The following is an 18254-nucleotide window of genomic DNA, read 5'->3' on the forward strand; positions in this document are numbered from 1 at the left end:
CTTTCTCCTTCCACCTCCATCCCCCAATTCGAGGACCCCGTCTCACGAGTCAGAAGTTCCTAATCTCTGATTGTGTCAGTCATTGTGCAGCTTTGGGCAACCCCTTCCTTGGCGAACGTTTGCCCATCCTTACAAGGGGGAGGGGGCGGGTGTCCCGGCGAGGCTGGAGCGGGCCAGCTAAGGCTGTGTCCCCGGCTGCGGCCGGCAGGGGGCGGCAGGGGGCAGCAGAGGGCGGCCCGGCGCGGGGAGGAGGGAAGGTGGTGAGCCGCCGCGGGCCGAGACTTTAAATCGCCTTCATTTCCCCCAAATCCTTCCTTTTCCTCTCCTCCCCCAGGCCGGCGGGGAGGCAGCTTCCACCGCCCTCCGCGCGCCCTCGCCCGGCCTTGCTCTGCCTCCGGGGGCCGCCAGCAGCCCGCCTCCAAAAGTTTGATCATCTCTCTTTCTCTCTCTCTTTTTCCTGCTTCTTCTTCCTTTTTGGTGGAAGCAGAAAAAGAGCGAGGCAGGGGCGAGCGCGGCGCCCGGACTCCTGGGACCATGGGCCTGGCGCGGGCGCCCGCGGGGCCCCAGCCGTGCTGCCTGCCTGCTCAGGCGCCCCGGGGCGCGGGGCTGCGCTGGGGGCGCGGTGGCCGCGCGCTCTGAGCCGGCCTGGCGCGGCGGGGCGGGGGGCTGGCGGCCCCATGGGGCGCGCCCACACTTGCCCCCCGGGCTCGGGAGCATGAAGTAGGGGCCTGCCATGGGAGCGGGATCGGCGCGGGGGGCCCGAGGCACAGCGGCGGCGGCGGCGGCGGCGCGCGGGGGGTGAGTACGAGCTCGGGGACGCCCCCTCCCCAGCTTCCTGCTGCTCCTATCTCGGGGAGGGCTGGGGGTTCCCCGCCACGCGGACGCTTCCCGCGGAACGTCAGCTTCCTGTCCCTTCCTGCGCCCCCGCGAGGCGGGACGCCAAGGGTTAACAGGGGCTGCGCCCCCGGCCGGGCGAGGGTTGGCGAGCGCTGCCCGCCCTGCCGCGCCTGGCCCGCCCGCTCGATCCCGTTGGGGCGGGGGCAGAGCCAGCTCGGGGGTCGGGGTGGGGGTGGGTGGTGGCGCCTGGAGCGGCCGGCGGGGGGCCGAGGGGGGCCGTTTTGGATGCTTGGGGGAGGAGGGGTCTCTGTTTTGGGCTGTCTTGGTGTGTTCCGGTATTTCGGTGCCTGCAGGTTCTGAGCCTGGACGTCTCCGTTTCTATCTGTTCTTGTGAAATTGTCCGCAAGTTTCTAGGTCACCAGGTCTCGGGTTCTGCTCCTGTCTCCGTGTCTGTGTGGCTCTGCACGTCCCTAAGTTTCTGGAAACCTCCGTGTGTGTGAGTCCGCCTGGGTCTGTGTGCCTCAGTGTTTCCTGCTTCTCTGGGGGACTCAGTTCCTGTCCGTTTCACGTGTGTAAGAGAAGAGTGAAAGCCCCATGTCCGAGCGAAGGGGCCCTGGGAGAGGCTAAATGGGACCCCTCATTGTACAGATGGAGAGACGGGGCCGGAGCGGAGCAGGCTCCAGGGAGGGGCGGTGCAGAGCCGGGCCCAGAGGCTGGGGTTCCCCGCTTGTGCGTGGGAGTTGCAAGACAGTGAGCCTGTGCAAGACCGGTCACTGCGTGTGGGTGTGTGTGGGAGTGAGTGCATGCGAGCAGGCCCTCCCCTCTGTCCGTCCTGCCCCCAGGACCTCAGGACACTCCCAAGAGGCTGGACAGGGCCGTAGCTCTGCCCTGCCCCCCCATGCCCTGCCCCCTCTGAGCTGCAGTCAAGGGGATGGTGCCCCCCCTTTCTTCCCCATGTCTTGGAAAAAGCTGGCTAGTTGAGATTCCCCGCTCCCCTCCCCACCGCAACACACACAGGGCACCAGTGAGTACACTGCTGACTCATTTTCTCCAGAAGACCCTGTGCCAGGGCAGATGCCAGCGGTTGGGCAGAAAAGTGGTACCAGGCAAGCACCCCATAGTGGGGCCCAAGCTTTGGGCAAGTGGCCAGTCAGTCACACTGCTTTGAGGTCCAGCCTCTGCCTTCTCCTGTCTACCTGCCTCCCTTGCCACCGCATTGCCCCTCATCCTGTGCCCCTTGGCTCTGGCACGCCTCCTAGTTTTGCTCCGGGACCCCTCTCGCCAGCCCAGGCTCCATGACCCTGACCACGGAGCACATCCCTGGCTTCTGCTTCCTTCCCTTTCCTCCCTGCACTCAGAGCATCCTCCCTCCCTTGTGCTTCCACAGGCCCTGCTGTCCCACAGCAGCCGTCAGCCCCCTCGTGGGGCACCGGAAGGGACCTGCCCTCAAATGCAACCCGTTTTCTCTGTCCCTTTCTGAGCACACTTCCCCATTCTTTGTTGGCATATTCTCTCCCCTGATCTCTGTGTCCAGGGACACTCGTGATACCCCCACACCTGGCTTTGCACGTGGAGAGCCCTATCCGTTGGTGACAGAGGATGGCAATAAAACATGGACCCACGGCAGGGCAGAAGGGGCATTAGCCTTGCAATCCGACAGGCTAGGGTTTGAATCTTGACTTGGGCAAGCCACTCTCTGCTTCCCGTTTTTCTCATTTACAAAATGGGCATCTTCCTTCCCATCTGGCCAGGTTTTGTGCAGATTAACGGGGCCATGCTTGTAAAGGGCTTAGAACTGTGTTTGGCATGTAGTAAGTGCTCAATAAACAGCAGCTGTTATTCGTATTATTCCCTTCATCTTGAATGGGTGTGTGAGTCAATGGGAAAGTTCTGGGCTGCATCCTGTCCAGACAGATGACCTGTCTATGTTCCCATGGAGGAAGTGGAAGGTGTGAAGAAAGGAGCCTGGGCGTGGCTGTCTGGGCACAGGGGCTCTGGCCAGTCCCCACGGAGACAGGTGGGACAGGTCCACCTCCTTTGCCACTGTGTGGTTCCCAGCCAGCCCCAGCTTGCCCCGTGGGAGAACAGTCATGCCGGGTGTCCACAGAGCCTCTTTCCTTGTGTGTTTCTGTGCCCTCAGTGACTGTTCAAGCCGGTGTGGGTTTTCAAGATCTTGTCTGTTTCCAGGTGACAAGGATGAATGAAAAACCACCCACATAGGCTGCAGGTTCTGGCAGCCTAGTTGTCCAGGAGTAGCCACATTTGGTGCCCTGGCAGAGGGCCTTTTGCAGGGCATAGAAACACCTGGGTTCCCTTTTTGGAGGGCTGCATGGCCAAACTGCATTTCCAAGGTTCCTTTTCTCGCGGCTCCCATTTCCGCTGCCTCCCGGCCTCCCTGGCCTCTGTGCTCTGGGCTTCCCGACATGCTGGAGCCCGGGGTTCACTGAGCCAAGGCCCACGAGGCAGTGGTGAAAACAGAAGTCTGGAAGAACAAAGCCCCGAGCCAGCACAGGCACTAAACATTATTAGCAGTAGCCTAAACAGGATTGGAACGGGAGCAAAAGAATCGGCAGGGCCTCCCTCCAGGAGCCAACTTTCCATGCCTGGAGCTTACTTAGATGGTTCGTTGGCTCCCTGGGCTGCATCTCTGTTCCTGTTGGTGAAGGCTGGGACTCTGGTGTCTGACAAGTAGGAAGTCCCTGCAGTTTCCAGTTTCTTCTACATGGGAGACAAGTCAAATGGACTGTCTGTCATAGAGTCAGAGCACTATGTGACTTTGGGCAAGTCACTTCCCCTGTCTGGGCCTCAGTTGCCCATCTCTCCAAAGTGACAAGGGGACTAGAATCTGGCCCCTGGATGCTCTCGAAGGGCCTTCTCCCACTCAGATGTGCTGTACACTTGGGAAGTTTATGGGTCAAGTGCACGCAGAATTCAGATCCCAAAGGGTCCGCTGCATTTGTCAAGGTGAATGAATGGGGGACGAATACTTTTGTAATAGGGGGAGGCCATGGCCTTAGGAAGCCTAACTGAAGAGAAGATTCTGATCTCTGTGAGTCTTCTTTCTCCTGACCTTTAGGGATTAAAAAATTTCCCCCTGATTTACCCTCTAATTCTCTGCAGAATAGTTATCTTGGTATAACCACGGCCAGAAACATTGGCTGAGAAGGACATGTGTGGTTCTTACACCTGCCCTTTCCCACCTGGCTTCTCTTCCTCAGCTTGGCATCCATCCTAGGAAGGGTGGATGTGACATACCACAGTGAGGGACTGGAAGAGTGAGGGGGGATGCCAGGCGAGATCCAGGGAGGGAGGGGGCTGGAAGGAAACAGAACAGCAACTAGCAGGGTCGCAGGAGCACGGGAAAGCAAGGGGCAGTGTCTCCTGAGGATGCACTCAGGAAAAATGAGTTCCCTGGTCCTCTAAATTTGGGGACTGCTGAATGACGGAAAATACCGTCAATTTCTTTATTGAAGGACTTCTCAGAACGTTCCGTGTGTAGTTGTGCTTTGGGAACTGTCCAGACTGGGCTGCAGGAGACAGCTCTTCCCCAGCGTATCTGGCCTCAGCTTCCTGGAGTGTCCCTGGTGGGTGTGGGAAACAGCACTGACGAACTATGAGCCCAGGGCCTGCCCAGGGTGACCGGGCGGAGGACGTACCTGCCATCCCTGAGCCTCAGTTTTCTTCATTTGTCCAATTAAACAAAGCTGCCCGTCATTTCTTTCCAGGGGTGATGATACTGCCGTTTACTTTGGGTGGGCGGGTCATGCCGGGATTAGCTCTGTCCCTCTCTCCAGGCAACCCCTGGGTAGCTTGGCACTCTGACCTTTAGTCGCCCATGGTAAGCTCAAGACTGGTCCCATGAAAACAGCATTTTTACAGCAATGGCAGCAGATCGGAGAGGATGAGGAAGGACCAAGGATTATCCAGGAGCAACCCTGGAAATAGTCGGAGCTGGGGAGTTAAGGCTTTGGGAAGACACTTTTTGAAGTCCGCAATCCTGTAATACCGGGTAATATTCATTCATCGTGCAGAAGAAACACACTGGACACTTACTCGGCACCCACCAGGTGCTGGGAATATAAGCATGAACAAGACAGATGTCCTTGCCCTTTGGGGACTTAGTCTAGAAAGGGAAATCGACAGGAAAACAATGGCCACACATTCGCTACACACTGTGGTGAGGTCTGTGCAATGTGCTGCAGGAGCTGACAGCTGAGCTGGGATCTAACATGCAGGAACTGACCGGGCAAAGAGCAGCGTCTGGATGCTCGGAGCAGCACGTGCAAAGGCCCAGAAGCTAGAGAAGGCTTTCAAGCGGCCGTCATCAGCACCTGTGTTTGAGCTAGTCTGCTTTATGCTGCAAGTAACCCAAGACCTAACTCGACATGGTTTAAACAATAAGGGGGGTTATTACTTCCCATGTCAAGAGGTCTCAAGGAAGAGAGTTGGTTAATTCAGCATCTCAGCTGTGTCATCAAATGCCCACTCTTCTTCTGCCGTTCTCATGTACTCAAGGGGCTTCTTACCTCAGATGCACAAAATGGCTGCAGCAGCTCCAAGCAGTATGTCCTCACTCTACCACAAGCAGAGGCTAGAAGAAAGCCCAACTCTCTGTCCTTTTTAAATGCTTTTCCAAGGTCCCTATCAGGTATCCCTCATGTCTCATGGCCCACGTTTGGGTCATATATGCATGCCTAAACCACTCACTGGCATGGTAAATGAAATTCCCAGGATTGGCTTAGACTTATCCAGATTCATCCAGTGTCCTCAGAAGTGTGTGCCTGCATGAACAAGCAGGAAGGGAGGAGGGACGGCTGTAACCACTAGTGTCATTCACAGTGCCCAAGTCATAGATGCTGTTGATCATAATTGCTATTAAATTTGAAGGTAGGGGGAGTTGATGGAGGGTGTTAGCCTGTCCTCCAAGGTGCCCAGGGAGCCTGGGAAGAAGCTGGGGCTCTGGACATCAACCTGGCAGGCGGGTTTCCTGGGTTCATGGTTCCCCAGAAGCACACCATCCTCACTTTCCTCTTGGAAATGCATCCTGGGCCTGTCTGTCCCAGCCGTAGCCCTTGTCACCCGCCTGGCGCAGCTCTCTTGCCTGCGTCTTGGCCTTCTCTGGCCACGTGCCGCCCTCCCCTCTGCCCGCCTGGGGATCAGATGCCCCGGGTGGCTTCGGGTGTCGCTGGTGGCTGCTCCCACAGGAAGGTGAAATCGGATCGTCGCCCTTGCCCATGTTGGCAGGAGCCACTGAGCAGAGCTTTAACCCTTCCTGGCCCCAGAGTACAAGGGCAGCAGGGACTGTCCAGGGAGCACTTTGTGGCTGGCTCTCGGCCGAGCCCTTAACATGCATGAGCTTATTTAATCCTCACGCCTGGTCTGCAAGTAGGGAGTGTCTGCCCATGTTGCAGAGGACCAGACAGGCTCGGGGCTGAGTGACTCATCTGGGGACACACAGCTGATAAGCGAGAGGGCCAGGTTTGCACCTGGTGTGCACAACCCCCATCATCTCCTGTTTTCTTTCCTCCCATCTCCCATCAGCACAGAGCCAAGGAGGCAGCTGCCTCAGCGCTCGCTGGTCCTGCTTAAGGGGTCTCCTCTCTCTCCTGCTCTTTGAGGAGATGAGTCACCCAAGCAGACCAGTCTGGTTTTCCCACTGACCTTCCAGCCCTGGCTCTGCCACACATGAGCTGGGGACTTGGGAAGGGGCTCAAGATAGTGAGGCCCTGGTACAGATGGGGAGACTGAGGCTCAGAGAGGCGGAGGGGCTGGCCCCTGGTCGCCAAGTGAGTCAGCGCCAGGTTTTGAGCTAGACCCTGGATCTCCTGACACCCAGGGCAGGGCTTTCTGCCCACGGCTTCCTTCCTGGTGACCTTGGCTCATCTATCTGTGCAAAGTGAAGTTGTGTTTGTACGTGTGGACAGGTCCTGATTGCAAGGCTGTTCCTGGAGGCCTGGGCACGTGGGCTGCTCTGATGGGCTCCTGCAGCGTGGGCATGGCCTCCCACCTGCCGTGGACGGGCCTGGGACGGGACTGGGGCGGGACTGGGGCTGGGCCGTCCACTCCTGGCCCCACTCGCCGGATCTGGGCGCGAGGGGTGGAAGCTGATACCGCGTCTGCTTGTGTCTCCCGGTCTCTAGGGGGTTTCTCTTCTCCTGGATCTTAGTCTCGTTTGCCTGTCACCTGGCCTCCACCCAAGGAGTTCCTGAAGGTAATTCTCTCTTCTCTTTGTCCAGGGGGAGACAAAAGAGGACGGAAGGGGTCTGAGAACTCACGGATAGGAGACACCCGTGCCTCTCATTGGAACTCAGTGCCTCAGTTTTCCCATCGGTAGAATGGAGCCTATCATTGGCAAATTCTCTTTGGGCTTGAGAGAATCACGTGTGGAGTTTTGTAAGGGGTAGGAGGGGCTCCGTGCAGAAACGTGGAAGGGTGATGCTCGTGTCCCTGTGTAGGGCAGAATTTGAGTGAGTCACTTTGGTTTAGTAAGCCTCAGTTGCCCACATTTGTTCCATGGGTGCTCCAAAAACTGCTGAGAGGACACAGTAAGGCCACAACTATCACTGTCCAAGCCTGGAATCCCACACCCCTTCCCATGAGATCCTGCTCTCCCCTCTTGTCTCCGAGGAGCTGTCCAGGGGGCCAGGGCGGCAGTGGGCCAGCTCCACAGCTGCCCATGGAAACTGAGACCTCTCCCACATCTGTTTGTCAAGCCGCCACAAAGCTTCTGAACACAACCATCCTTCCCCTCCTCCACGCCCGGCCTGTGTGTTGGGACAGGCAGCGAGCATGCCAAGAGTCCCAGTGGCCTGACCTGGCCGCTAGGCAGGGATTGGGCCCCTGGGAGGGGAGGGCCGTGCCCGGAAGAGACTTCTGCTGCCTGGCAACATTTTGTGCAAATGTCATATTTTCCGAGCTTGCTGTTTCCCCCACAAACTAGGTGAACAGCTGTCCAGAGTCCTGAGTCAGGCCCGGGGTGGGAGGTGGGGGGGCTGGGGAGAGGCCGGAGCTGTGTGGAGCCAGGTTTATGTAATAAAGGGATCTTGCTGGGGCCAGCTGGCTGGGTCCGTTCGTCTTGGCGTCGGACTGCATTCATTCCCCTGTTCCCCATCTCTTCGCCCTTGATGGGATTCTGGATGTGTCTCCACCCTGCCTTCCAACGAGCCTGGGAGGCTCCAGAGCAGGACAGCATCGTGCTTAGGAACAAAGACCCGGGGTCAGGTGGCCCGGGTTCAAACCCCAGATGTACCTTTTTTTCCAGGGGGCCCCGCCTTTAGAGGAGACCCCAGCTGTGCCTTTTATAAGCTGCATGGCCTTGGGCAGGTTACTATATCTAACTCTTCTGAACCTCATCTATAAAATAAGGATAATAGAAAGTACGTGCTTCATAGACTGTTGAGAATCAAGTGAGATAATGCATGTAAAGTGCGTGGTATGTAGGAAGTGCTCAATAAGTATTAGTTTTTATTATTGTTAATCATTAACCTGAAAAGTCTGGGCAAGAACATCCCTTTCCTATCCCCCTGCCAGGGGGGCTGCAGTGGACAAAGACTCACAGCAGCTCTGCTCTGGCCACTTGTGCCAGGTGTCAGTTTGGGGCCTTGCTCCTTAGCAGCAGGTGGCCTTCAGGGGACACTTGAAGACAGGCTGGTTGTCAGCTTAGAAACCCACCCAGAGAGGATGACCAGGGGCATCTCATCCGTGCCACATGGCCAGTTGTGATTCCGCCTGGGTGGGTACCAGCAGCCATACGTGTCTCGTGTAGGGCAGGAGGTGAGTAGGTCTGAGGAGCCCCGAGGTGGGGCTCGGGGAAGGGGCCACATGGCTTCCTGCCCCCACCTCTTCTTCCACCAAGTGGCTCTTCCCATTCTATGCTGTGTATAGTGAATAGTATGTCGTGATAATAAGAGGGTTTCAGTGATTAAAACATAGAAGGTATACTACTAAGAGACTCTTTTAGCAGTGGTTTACTTAAGCTTAGAACCTGAGGACAGACAGGTGGGAGAAAGGATGAGAAAGCAGGATTTGAAGAGAAATGAAATGCCCTTGGGTCCTAAGGAAGAATAAGGGTCTGAAATCCAAGCCAACCTGAAACAGCATGGTGGAGCTATACAATTCTTGGAACACTGTGAACACCTGTGCCATCTCGCAGTCTGGTTCAGCTCCCTTGCCTTACGGGCAGGGAAATTGAGGCCCAAGGGTCAGGAAGAGACCGAGCAGAGTGGGGCTTGGGTGAGGTTGATGAGGAAGACTGACCATTTCATCCTCTCAGTGCCCTGTGATGAAGGCGCTCTTCTTCGTAGCCTTGTTTCACAGCAGAAGGAATTGAGGCTCAGAGTCCAGGCCCACAGGTGGTCTTGTCAGGCTCTAAATTTTGGCCTTCTGACTCCAGGACCTGCCATGGAAGTGTTATGCCATGTTGCCAGCACCCAGGTTCTCAGTTTCCCTTAGCAGCCCATCTGTTTGTTCTTACATCCATCCATCTGTCCATTTATCCATCCATCCGTCAATCCACTCATCCATCCATCCAGCCATCCACTCATCCATCCATCCATCCAACATCCAGCCATCTCAGAATGTTGACTGAGGGCCTCCTAGGTGCCAAGTGCTGCCTTTAGCCTTCATTGCAGCCTCTGCCTGGGGTGACAGGAAGAGAGCGTTCGGCACTCGGGCCAGCTTACTGAGCTCAGGGGAGGGGCCCCGAGGACCTGACCCAGTCCCCAGTTCTGGAGGCAGCCCCTCCTTCCCTGCTGGGAGGGAGCTCGGGAGCCCACTCCTGCAGACACTGGCAGACGCAGCTCAGCCAGCTGAAGGGGGTCCGGTGGCCCGGCGGAGACAAGGTCAGGAAGCCTTTGCATAAACACTCTGGACACCCTCCTCTGGCTCTGGCAAGCCGCACCAATGTAATTACTAGGCGGATGTGACCTGGCCAGACCACGGTCAGATGTCCAAATGCTTCGCCAGAGGCCAGAGTTTGCAGGGATGCCTTGATTCCTTCTCAGGCTCTCCCCAGAGCCACACAGGCAGGAGGGGGAGTCAGGGGAAATGCCACCTCCCTCTGATAGCGGAAGATAGCAGCTCTATCCTGCTCCCGCCAGAGCGAAACCTCAGGTGGGGGAAGGGGACTGGGTGGCTTCCCGAGGAGCTGGTGAAACCAGTCAGGCCCCCTGAACATCCTTACCATGCTCCGTGGACATGTCCATTCCTGTCACCCTGGTCCTTCACTTATGGGACTGCCTCGTGGAGGAGATGGCTTTTCAGGTAGAGAAAAAGGAATATGACAAGTTTGTGCTGGGCAACCTCTGACACTCTTGGCACTAGCATTTGGTGATTATCATTATTTTTAGTGTTAGTAGCTGTCATTTGAAAGTGCTTATTTTGTCCCAGGCACTTTTCAAAAAGCGTATACACTCACGTAATAGTTACAACTTCCACCTGAGGTTGGGACTGCTATTATCTCATTTAAATGGTGGGCAAACTGAGGCACTGAAGTCACGGGGTTAGTAAGTGGCAGAGCTGGGATTTGAACCCAGGAAGTTTGTCTCCAGAATCTGTGCTTTTACCCTGATATGCAAGATCATGCAGCCAGACAAGGCGCTACAATATACGCTGGATGGCTCCAGCGCTGCTCTCAGCCACCGTCATGGGGCAGCGTTATTTTTAGACGAGTGAACAAGTGACCAGGTAGCTGTGGGTGGCCCGTCCACACTGCCTGTGCACCTGGGGCTGTCTGGGGCTGGGCTGGAGCAGGCCCTGACTGTGTCTTCTCCCTTCTTCCCGCCCTCTCAGATGTGGACGTCCTCCAGCGGCTTGGCCTCAGCTGGACAAAGGCAGGGGGCGGCCGGAGCCCCGCGCCCACGGGGGTCATTCCATTCCAGTCGGGCTTCATCTTTACGCAGCGGGCCCGGCTCCAGGCCCCCACGGCCGCCGTCATTCCTGCCGCCCTGGGCACAGAGCTGGCGCTGGTGCTGAGCCTCTGCTCCCACCGGGTGAACCATGCCTTCCTCTTCGCCGTCCGCAGCCGGAGGCACAAGCTGCAGCTGGGCCTGCAGTTCCTCCCCGGCAAGACGGTTGTCCACCTGGGGCCCCGGCGCTCTGTGGCCTTCGATCTCGACATGCACGACGGGCGCTGGCACCACCTGGCCCTCGAGCTCCGTGGCCGCACGGTCACTCTGGTGACGGCCTGTGGGCAGCGCCGCGTGCCTGTCCCGCTGCCTTTCCACAGGGACCCCGTGCTCGACCCCGAGGGCTCCTTCCTCTTTGGGAAGATGAGCCCGCACGCGGTCCAGTTTGAAGGTGCCCTGTGCCATTTCAGTATCCACCCCGTGACGCAGGTCGCTCACGATTACTGTACCCACCTGAGAAAGCAGTGCGGCCGGGCTGACACGCACCGGCCTCAGCTGGGACCCCTCCTCCCCCAAGACTCTGGCAGACCCTTCACCTTCCAGACCGACCTTGCCCTGCTAGGCCTGGAGAACTTGACCACTGCCACACCAGCCCTGTCTCGGCCAGCAGGCAAGGGGCCCAGGGTGACTGTGGTGCCTGCCACGCCCACCAGGCCCCTAAGGACTAGCCCCACAGCCTCTCACCAGCAGACCGCAGCAGGCGGCCCAGCCCGGACCCCACTGCCACCTGCCAAGCTGTCAGCCAGGAACACACCTGCCCCTGTGCCCGCAGCCTCTCTGGCCGGCTCCACCAGAGTTCCTCGCCCTGCAGCCACCCAACCATTGCAGAAGATCACAGCCACCCAGATCCCCAAAAGTCTCCCTGCCGAGCCTTCAGCCCCTTCTCCTTCCATCGCCCCCATCAAAAGCCCCCGTTCTACCCGGAAAATAGCTCCGCCTTCATTCACAAAGTCAGCCTCACCCACCCAGAAGCTGGTGCCACCCACTTCCCACCCAATTCCTGCCAAAGTCTCCCGTCCCACGGCAAAGCCCATGCAGAGGAACCCCGTAACACCCAGGCTCCCACCACCCAGCACTCGGCCCCTACTGCCCACCACTGGCTCCTCTAGAAAGCTCATTCCCACGGTGGCCCAGACTGGGGCCAAGATGACCAGCCATGCTAGTAAGCCGGCCTCTGCCCACGTCAGCACCCACAAACCACCCCAGCCCACTGCCTTGCCCCCATCTCCTGCCTCCACACCTGGCTCCACCAGGGCCACCCAGACAGCTACCACGACCGTGCCTCCAACCTCAGGCACCAGAACTCCCCGAACGGCACCTCCCATCCCCACTCCTGCTTCAGCCCCCACTGGAAGCAAGAAACCCACTGGATCCAAAGCCTCAAAGAAAGCCGGACCCAAGAGCAGCCCCTGGAAGCCTGTGCCCCTCAGACCTGGGAAGGCAGCCAGGGACGCCCCAGCGAGCGACTTGACCCACACGCCCAGCCCCACACAGGCCCAGCCCCATCGGCAGACCACCTCGGCCCTGGCACTGGCCCCGGCGCAATTCCTGTCCTCCAGCCCACGGCCCACAAGCACTGGCTACTCGTTCTTCCACCTGGCCGGACCCACACCTTTCCCTCTGCTGATGGGGCCTCCGGGGCCCAAGGGAGACTGTGGCTTGCCGGTAAGACTGGGCGCGGTCTGCATGCTGCTTAGAGCTCGGCGGGTGACTGGGTCAAGTGGTTGCTCCTGGGGAGGGCAGGCAAGAGGAGCAACTTAGAGCAGGGAGCTGCTTGTGGGCACGACCTTGGCTCAGACCCAGGCCCGACTCCTCTGGCCCTGCCCCCTCCATTGGTGCACGCCCCGGTCCAGATTCATGACCTGCTGGGACAGACTCGGTCGGGTGGCCACCCCCAGGTGAAGAGCACCCTGGGCTTTGGTTGGCCTAGGTCCAAAGTCATTCTTTGCTGACCCAACCGCAGAGGTCAAATGGCTTAAGGAAAGCCGCTGGCGGACGGGCCCCGGCTTATGCAGCAAGGGAGCGGCCTCCAAAGCCCGGCTCACGGAGCAGGGCTCCTTCCGGCCCATCAGCTCAGCTGGGAGCTGCGGACAAAGGTCGCACATGGGTAGCCCTGGGTATGTTTTGTTTGGCACGTGCAGTATTCTTTTTAAAAAATCTAATAAGTCACTAACATTTAAAACATGTGAGAGATTTCTCATAAAAGAGTCGGCAACCAGCTTCTCTTGGAAAGTGGGAGTTGCAGCGGCCCTTGGCTGCCTTTAGACGGGACAAGCCCATCCTGTCTCTCTGGTCCCCACTTCTCCGACTGAGTCCTCCAGCCAGAGTCCTCCCACCCATTTATGTTACCTGCCTGGCCGGCGCCTCAAATCGTTTGATTTGTGGCTCCTGGTAGAGGAGTTTGGGATGAGGAGGGTGAGCGTGGGCCAGAGGGAACGAGGAAGGGAAAGAAAGAACATTCCATGTGCAGGAGATGGTCTCAGGGTCGATGCCTCTGGCTTGCCTGGGACTGTCTCCAGGGGCAACGACCTTCCCACAGCTGGAGGCCAATTCCTCCGGGTGGGGAATGATGGGATGGCGTTTGCAGAAGGCTCGGGCCTCGGCTCTGTTCTCCTGCCTTGGAGATGACCACCGTGGGGTGGCCTCCTTCCCGAAGCCGGCTCTCCCACTGGGCTCCGTGTTTGAGGTTAGGCCTCCCGACCATGTGGAGATGGTGGCAGAGGCTGGGAATTCCCAGGCCTTACAAACACACTTAATGAGTTTTAATAATCATTAGGAATAATATTTATCCAGCCTGTCTCCAAGGGGACCGAGAGTCCACTTTTATTATAACCATATTGTAGAACTTATGGAAATTGTATGCATTGCTTTGCAATTATGTCAACATTCTGCTTGAGCTCCGTGTTGTGAAATTGGCCGCGTAGAGAGCTGGGAGCCGCCACTTTCCCCAGGAAAGAACGAGGAGCCCTTTTCACCTCTCCAGGAGACCCAGCCCAGCTCTGGCACCAGGTGCCTGGGGGCCCCGACAGCTGTGTGCTGGGGTCATGGCCGTGAGGTCAAAAGGGAGTGACTTGTCCCCTCCTAATGGAGGGTGGTGAGGTCCATGGTGTCAACCCTGGCCGCACGGCGCGACCCGGCCAAGATGAGGAGGCCAGCCCTCCCGCCCAGGGCCGCATGTGGTGTGGAGAGAGGGGAAGGCCACGTCCAGGCCAGCAGAGCTGGAGCAGGGGTGGTTTTTTCGAGTGCAGCATCTGCCTGTGGGCCTGCCGTGGGCCTCAGTCACATCCTTTTCCCTGGAACTTGGGGCTCTGGGTCAGCAGGAGGTGAGGCCTCCTGCCAAATCTCCTCCTCAGAAGGAGGCGCTACAGTAAACCTGATCAGTTGATGGATGCTCAGGTGTCACTCAGTTCAACCCTTCTCACTGGTCAGGTGAGGAGACAGGAGACTGCCCAGAGAGGGCCACGACTTGCCCAAGGCCACACAGCTCGTGGGAGGCAGAGTTGAGGTTTACATCCCAGACTGTAGACTCCAAGACCAGCCCATTGTCGTCCCATCCCCCTGAGTGTCCACTCTGAGGCTCTGGGACTCAGGGCTGGGGGGCTGGGGGCTTCAGAGGCGACTCAGCTCCTGTCTCTGTCCTCAAAGGAAGGGCTCAACGTCTAAAGAACCTTCTGTTTCATTAACCCGCCAAGTTTCTGAGCTGTTCCCATATGTGTGGGACCTCCCTTTGGGACCTCATGGAGGGCAGGATTCAGTGTTCCTCCCTGCCCTACAGATGACTGACCAGGTTGGAGAGACAGAGCACTTGGACAAGGGCGCCCAGCATGTTCCTGAAGGAGCTGGGATGCGCTGAGGGCCCCTGACTTCCCGCCAGGGCCAAGGCTCTCCCAGCCCTCACTGCGGAGGGCCAGAGGGAGGACATCAGCCTGCCTGGGTGGCATCCCCGCCTCTCTCCCCGTGCTGTCCCCTGTCCTCACCCTCCCCAGCCTGGAACCTGGCCTCACTCCAGTAGGAACCAAGAAGTAGAATCTTTGTCCACTGGGTAGCAGGCGGCCACCTGGTCACTTCTTTTTCACCAGATACCAGAATAACATAATAGAAGTGGCATCTTTGAGCAGCAGGGAAGCACACAGACCTGGGTTCAAACCCTGACTCCACCTTTTATAGCTCTGTGACTCTGATCCACTCTGAGCCTCAGTTTCTGTAGAGTGTAAGATAACAGTAGCTCCCGTCTCCCTCTTGGGAGGATGACCTGAGAATTTGCAGAGAATTTGCAAATAAAGCTGTACTGGAAAGGAAGCAAGTTTTGCTGAGTGACTTTGGGGAAATTCTTTCCCCTCCCTGGGGCTCCCCTGTTCCAGGGCGTTGGAAGAGCTGCCCCCTTAGAAATGACTGGGACCTTTCAGTGCCCGGGAGGGTGCAGTGGCTGCGTCTGCATGTGCAGGCCTGGTCTCGGGGCGCTCGGGGTGCAGGAGACCGGCTGGCAGAGGCTGAGACAGAGCTCTGGGCTGAGGCCTGCCGGCAGTTGTAGCTGCTGAGCGAGGGAGCTCCGTGGGAGCCCCGGGCGGGGGGAGCATGGAAAAGCTGAGCTTGGCCCCGGGTGAGCTGGGGCGGGGAGGCCGCGGTTCACAGAGCTGCACAGAAGCTGCACAGAAGCCCCACGCCCGGGAGGAGGCGAGTCAAGGCCTTATTTATTCATGGTCAGGCCACTGGCATTTGCACGTGCTTGCACTTTTTTCCGGCGTCACCTCGGGGAGACCCGGCTAAGGGCCTGGCCCACAGCAGATGCTCTGTGACTGCGTGAAATGAATGAAGGGATTTGATCCTTACGAAACAGGTTGTCCCGACTCCCAGGCCGGACTCCTTGAGGTTACACAGAACTCTCCTGTCAGGGGAATGAGCAGGGGCTGTGCATACTACAAAAGCACGCAGGCTTTGGATTTGGAATGACCTGAGTTGGAACCATTCCCTTATCCTGCCATCTGTTCATCTTTGCACAGAGGTTGATTGAATTTCTAGGGGCCTGGTGCTGTGTGATCTCTGGCAAGTCGCTTAACCTCTCTGAGCCTCAGTTTCTGATTCTGCTTCTGTAAAATGGGGACACGCTACCACCTACTTTTTCAGGGTTGTCGTGTAGATTCGGTGGGACGAGGGATGTCAGCACACAGCACTAGAGCCTGGGTCCTAGTGGGCTGTTGTGGCTGTGACTGTGGACTGCTGGTGGGTGTTGAGGTGGGGACAGAGTTGCGCTGAGAGAACCAGGAGGGTTTGGACACAGCCTCACACTTGCCTGGAGAACTGTGCTATGAAAATATTAACTAACCTGGGGCTAGTCGGTAGAGCAGGGACAGCCCAGGAGCCTGAATGGGTAAGAGTACCATGACACGTGTCAGCTGGGCAGGAGGGGCTTGGGGGCAGGACTGCCCCCTCTTTTCCCACCTCTGCACCCAGGGCTTCTCTCAGAGCTTCTTGACTTGTTTTCGCTTGCTCTCTTTTTCCCCAGTAGCCCACCCCAGGTCGTAGCTGGAGGGGCGGCTCTTGGTGTCTCCTGGGCCTTCATGCTTTTGTTTGGGGCCAGATCTTGAGACATTCACCCCTTACACGGGCATCATCAAGAACTCAGGAGAATGGAGGGGTGTTTTGCTTTGTCTTTAGCATATCATGTTTGAGCACCTACTGCATGCCAGGCCCTGTGCTAAGCAGTTTGCATGCGGTGCCAGTCAGCTCCAGGCAGGGCCAGGGCCACCAGGGAGAGTTTAAGGGAGAGACGATTTCCAGAGGTGTGGGCAGCACCACAGGGACCAGCATGGGCCGGTGAAGCACACGGGGCCTAGAAACTGCAGGAAACTGTTACCACACCCAGCCCTGAAGGTCCCAGGGGAAGGAAAGGTGTTTCCAGTATCCAGTGAGAGTTCAAACCTGGAGCAGGGGTCTCCCCCACAGGGTCTGAAGCCAAACTAGAACATGGCGGGTGGGGAGGGAGCAGGGAGACAAATACCCCGTCCTCTTTCTCCTCCTCTGTCGTCTCTTGCCGAGGTCTCCCATGAACAAACTCAGCCAGCAGCCAGAGGGCAAGGAGGCCTGGGTGTGCAGGCTAGAGGTCAGCTGGCCAGGCACAGCCTGGGTCTGGGGAGTAAGTGGAGAATGACTGTCGTGCACACATGTTATCCCAGAAGGCAGATATGTCGTCCCATTTCGCAGCTGGGCAAACTGAGGCCTGGGACACAGAGAGAAGAAGTAACTTGCTCAAGGCCATACTGAGCTGTGTTTACGCCGAGAAGCTCTGTGCTAGCAGGTCCTTCCTAGGACAGAGACAGGGGAAGGCTCAGTGCCCTGTGGGAATTCTTGGGAATAATTGCGAGCTCAGATGGTTAGAGAAGGGAGGGCCCTTTGAGAACCCTGCCCACCCCCATCAGGCTGTAGACACAGAGCAGAGGCCCAGTGACCAAAAGGTCATTGCTCAGGGTCACATGGCAGTTAGCAGCACACCCGGGACAGGACTCGGGTCTCCCAAATCTCAGGCCTGTAAAATCTCTCATTGCTTACTGCCAGGGGAGATGCCAGCCAGGACTTGCTTCCTTCTGCAGGGCTTGGCAGGCGGGTCGTTACAGCTGGACACAAGGGTGGACTTGTTCCATGGGATGGGGCTCCCCTAGGTCTGGCTGTCGGAGGCCAGGACCCTTGGGGGAAGCCCAGAGGGGGCTCCTTGGCTGTTTCCATGGCGCTGCTTGCGTGCGTGCGGAGCCCGGGCCTCCTCTACCTCCCCCAGACAGGCCTGCAGCCCCCGCTCCGCTCCCCCTCGGCTCTGAGCCCTCTCAGAGGCCCCGTTGTTTGCAGCGTGGAGTGGAAAATCCCACCCTGGCCTCGTGAATCATCCCAGAGTCACCCTCTCAGGCTTCAGGCCCTGGAAAGAAATGGCAGCATTTTTCCACCGCACAGAGAACAGGCAGGGTCTCAGATCGGGGCAGGGGAGGCCCTTGCTCGCCCACCGACGCCATGAGCACTGAGTGGGGAAGGGTCAGGCCCGCGGCTGGAGCTGGGCGGCTGGTGGCCCCGGCCCAGGTTGTTGGAGTGGAGGGGTTGGCCAGGCCGCAGTTGGGGCCTGGGCTGCCATGTCAAGGAGCCGGCCCGTGGGCTGACATCACCAGGCTGGGCCCTGGGTCCCGACTGGCACTCACAGTCTGCTCTGCAGATGTTATGGATGAGGTCAGACTCCGGCCTGGATGCCCCATTTCTGGGGCAGAAGAAACGCCAAGAAGGTGTGTCCAGGCCGCTGCAGCTGCGGCTCCCCTGGGACCCATGAGGGAGCTGCATCCCACGGAGCCTGTCCCTCCCCGGAGTCCTGGATGTGCCCTTCACCCCTCTGGGCCTTGGCCTTCCCCTCTGTGAGAGGGGAACCCACCTTTCCTCTCCCCACTGATAACCTAGTGGAGGAAATTACCCCCCCAACCCCCACAACTCAGGAAATGCCGGTGCTGGGTGTTCACACATGGCCACAGAGGGGAAGGGACT

The 18254-nt window shown here is 58.2% G+C and overlaps 1 protein-coding gene across 1 annotated transcript in view; it reads left to right on the forward strand.

Moving 5' to 3' along the window:
- The first annotated feature begins 733 nt into the window (after positions 1-733).
- Positions 734-18254, forward strand: part of COL27A1 (collagen type XXVII alpha 1 chain) — a 136910-nt gene continuing 119389 nt past the window's right edge. Inside the window, exons 1-3 of the mRNA XM_069476710.1 lie at positions 734-798; positions 6978-7048; positions 10627-12407. Coding sequence (XP_069332811.1) covers positions 734-798; positions 6978-7048; positions 10627-12407 — 1917 coding nt within the window. The remainder of the gene's footprint in view (positions 799-6977; positions 7049-10626; positions 12408-18254) is intronic.

The sequence above is a fragment of the Eulemur rufifrons genome, chromosome 7 (assembly GCF_041146395.1).
Source record: "Eulemur rufifrons isolate Redbay chromosome 7, OSU_ERuf_1, whole genome shotgun sequence".
NCBI classification, from domain to species: domain Eukaryota; kingdom Metazoa; phylum Chordata; class Mammalia; order Primates; family Lemuridae; genus Eulemur; species Eulemur rufifrons.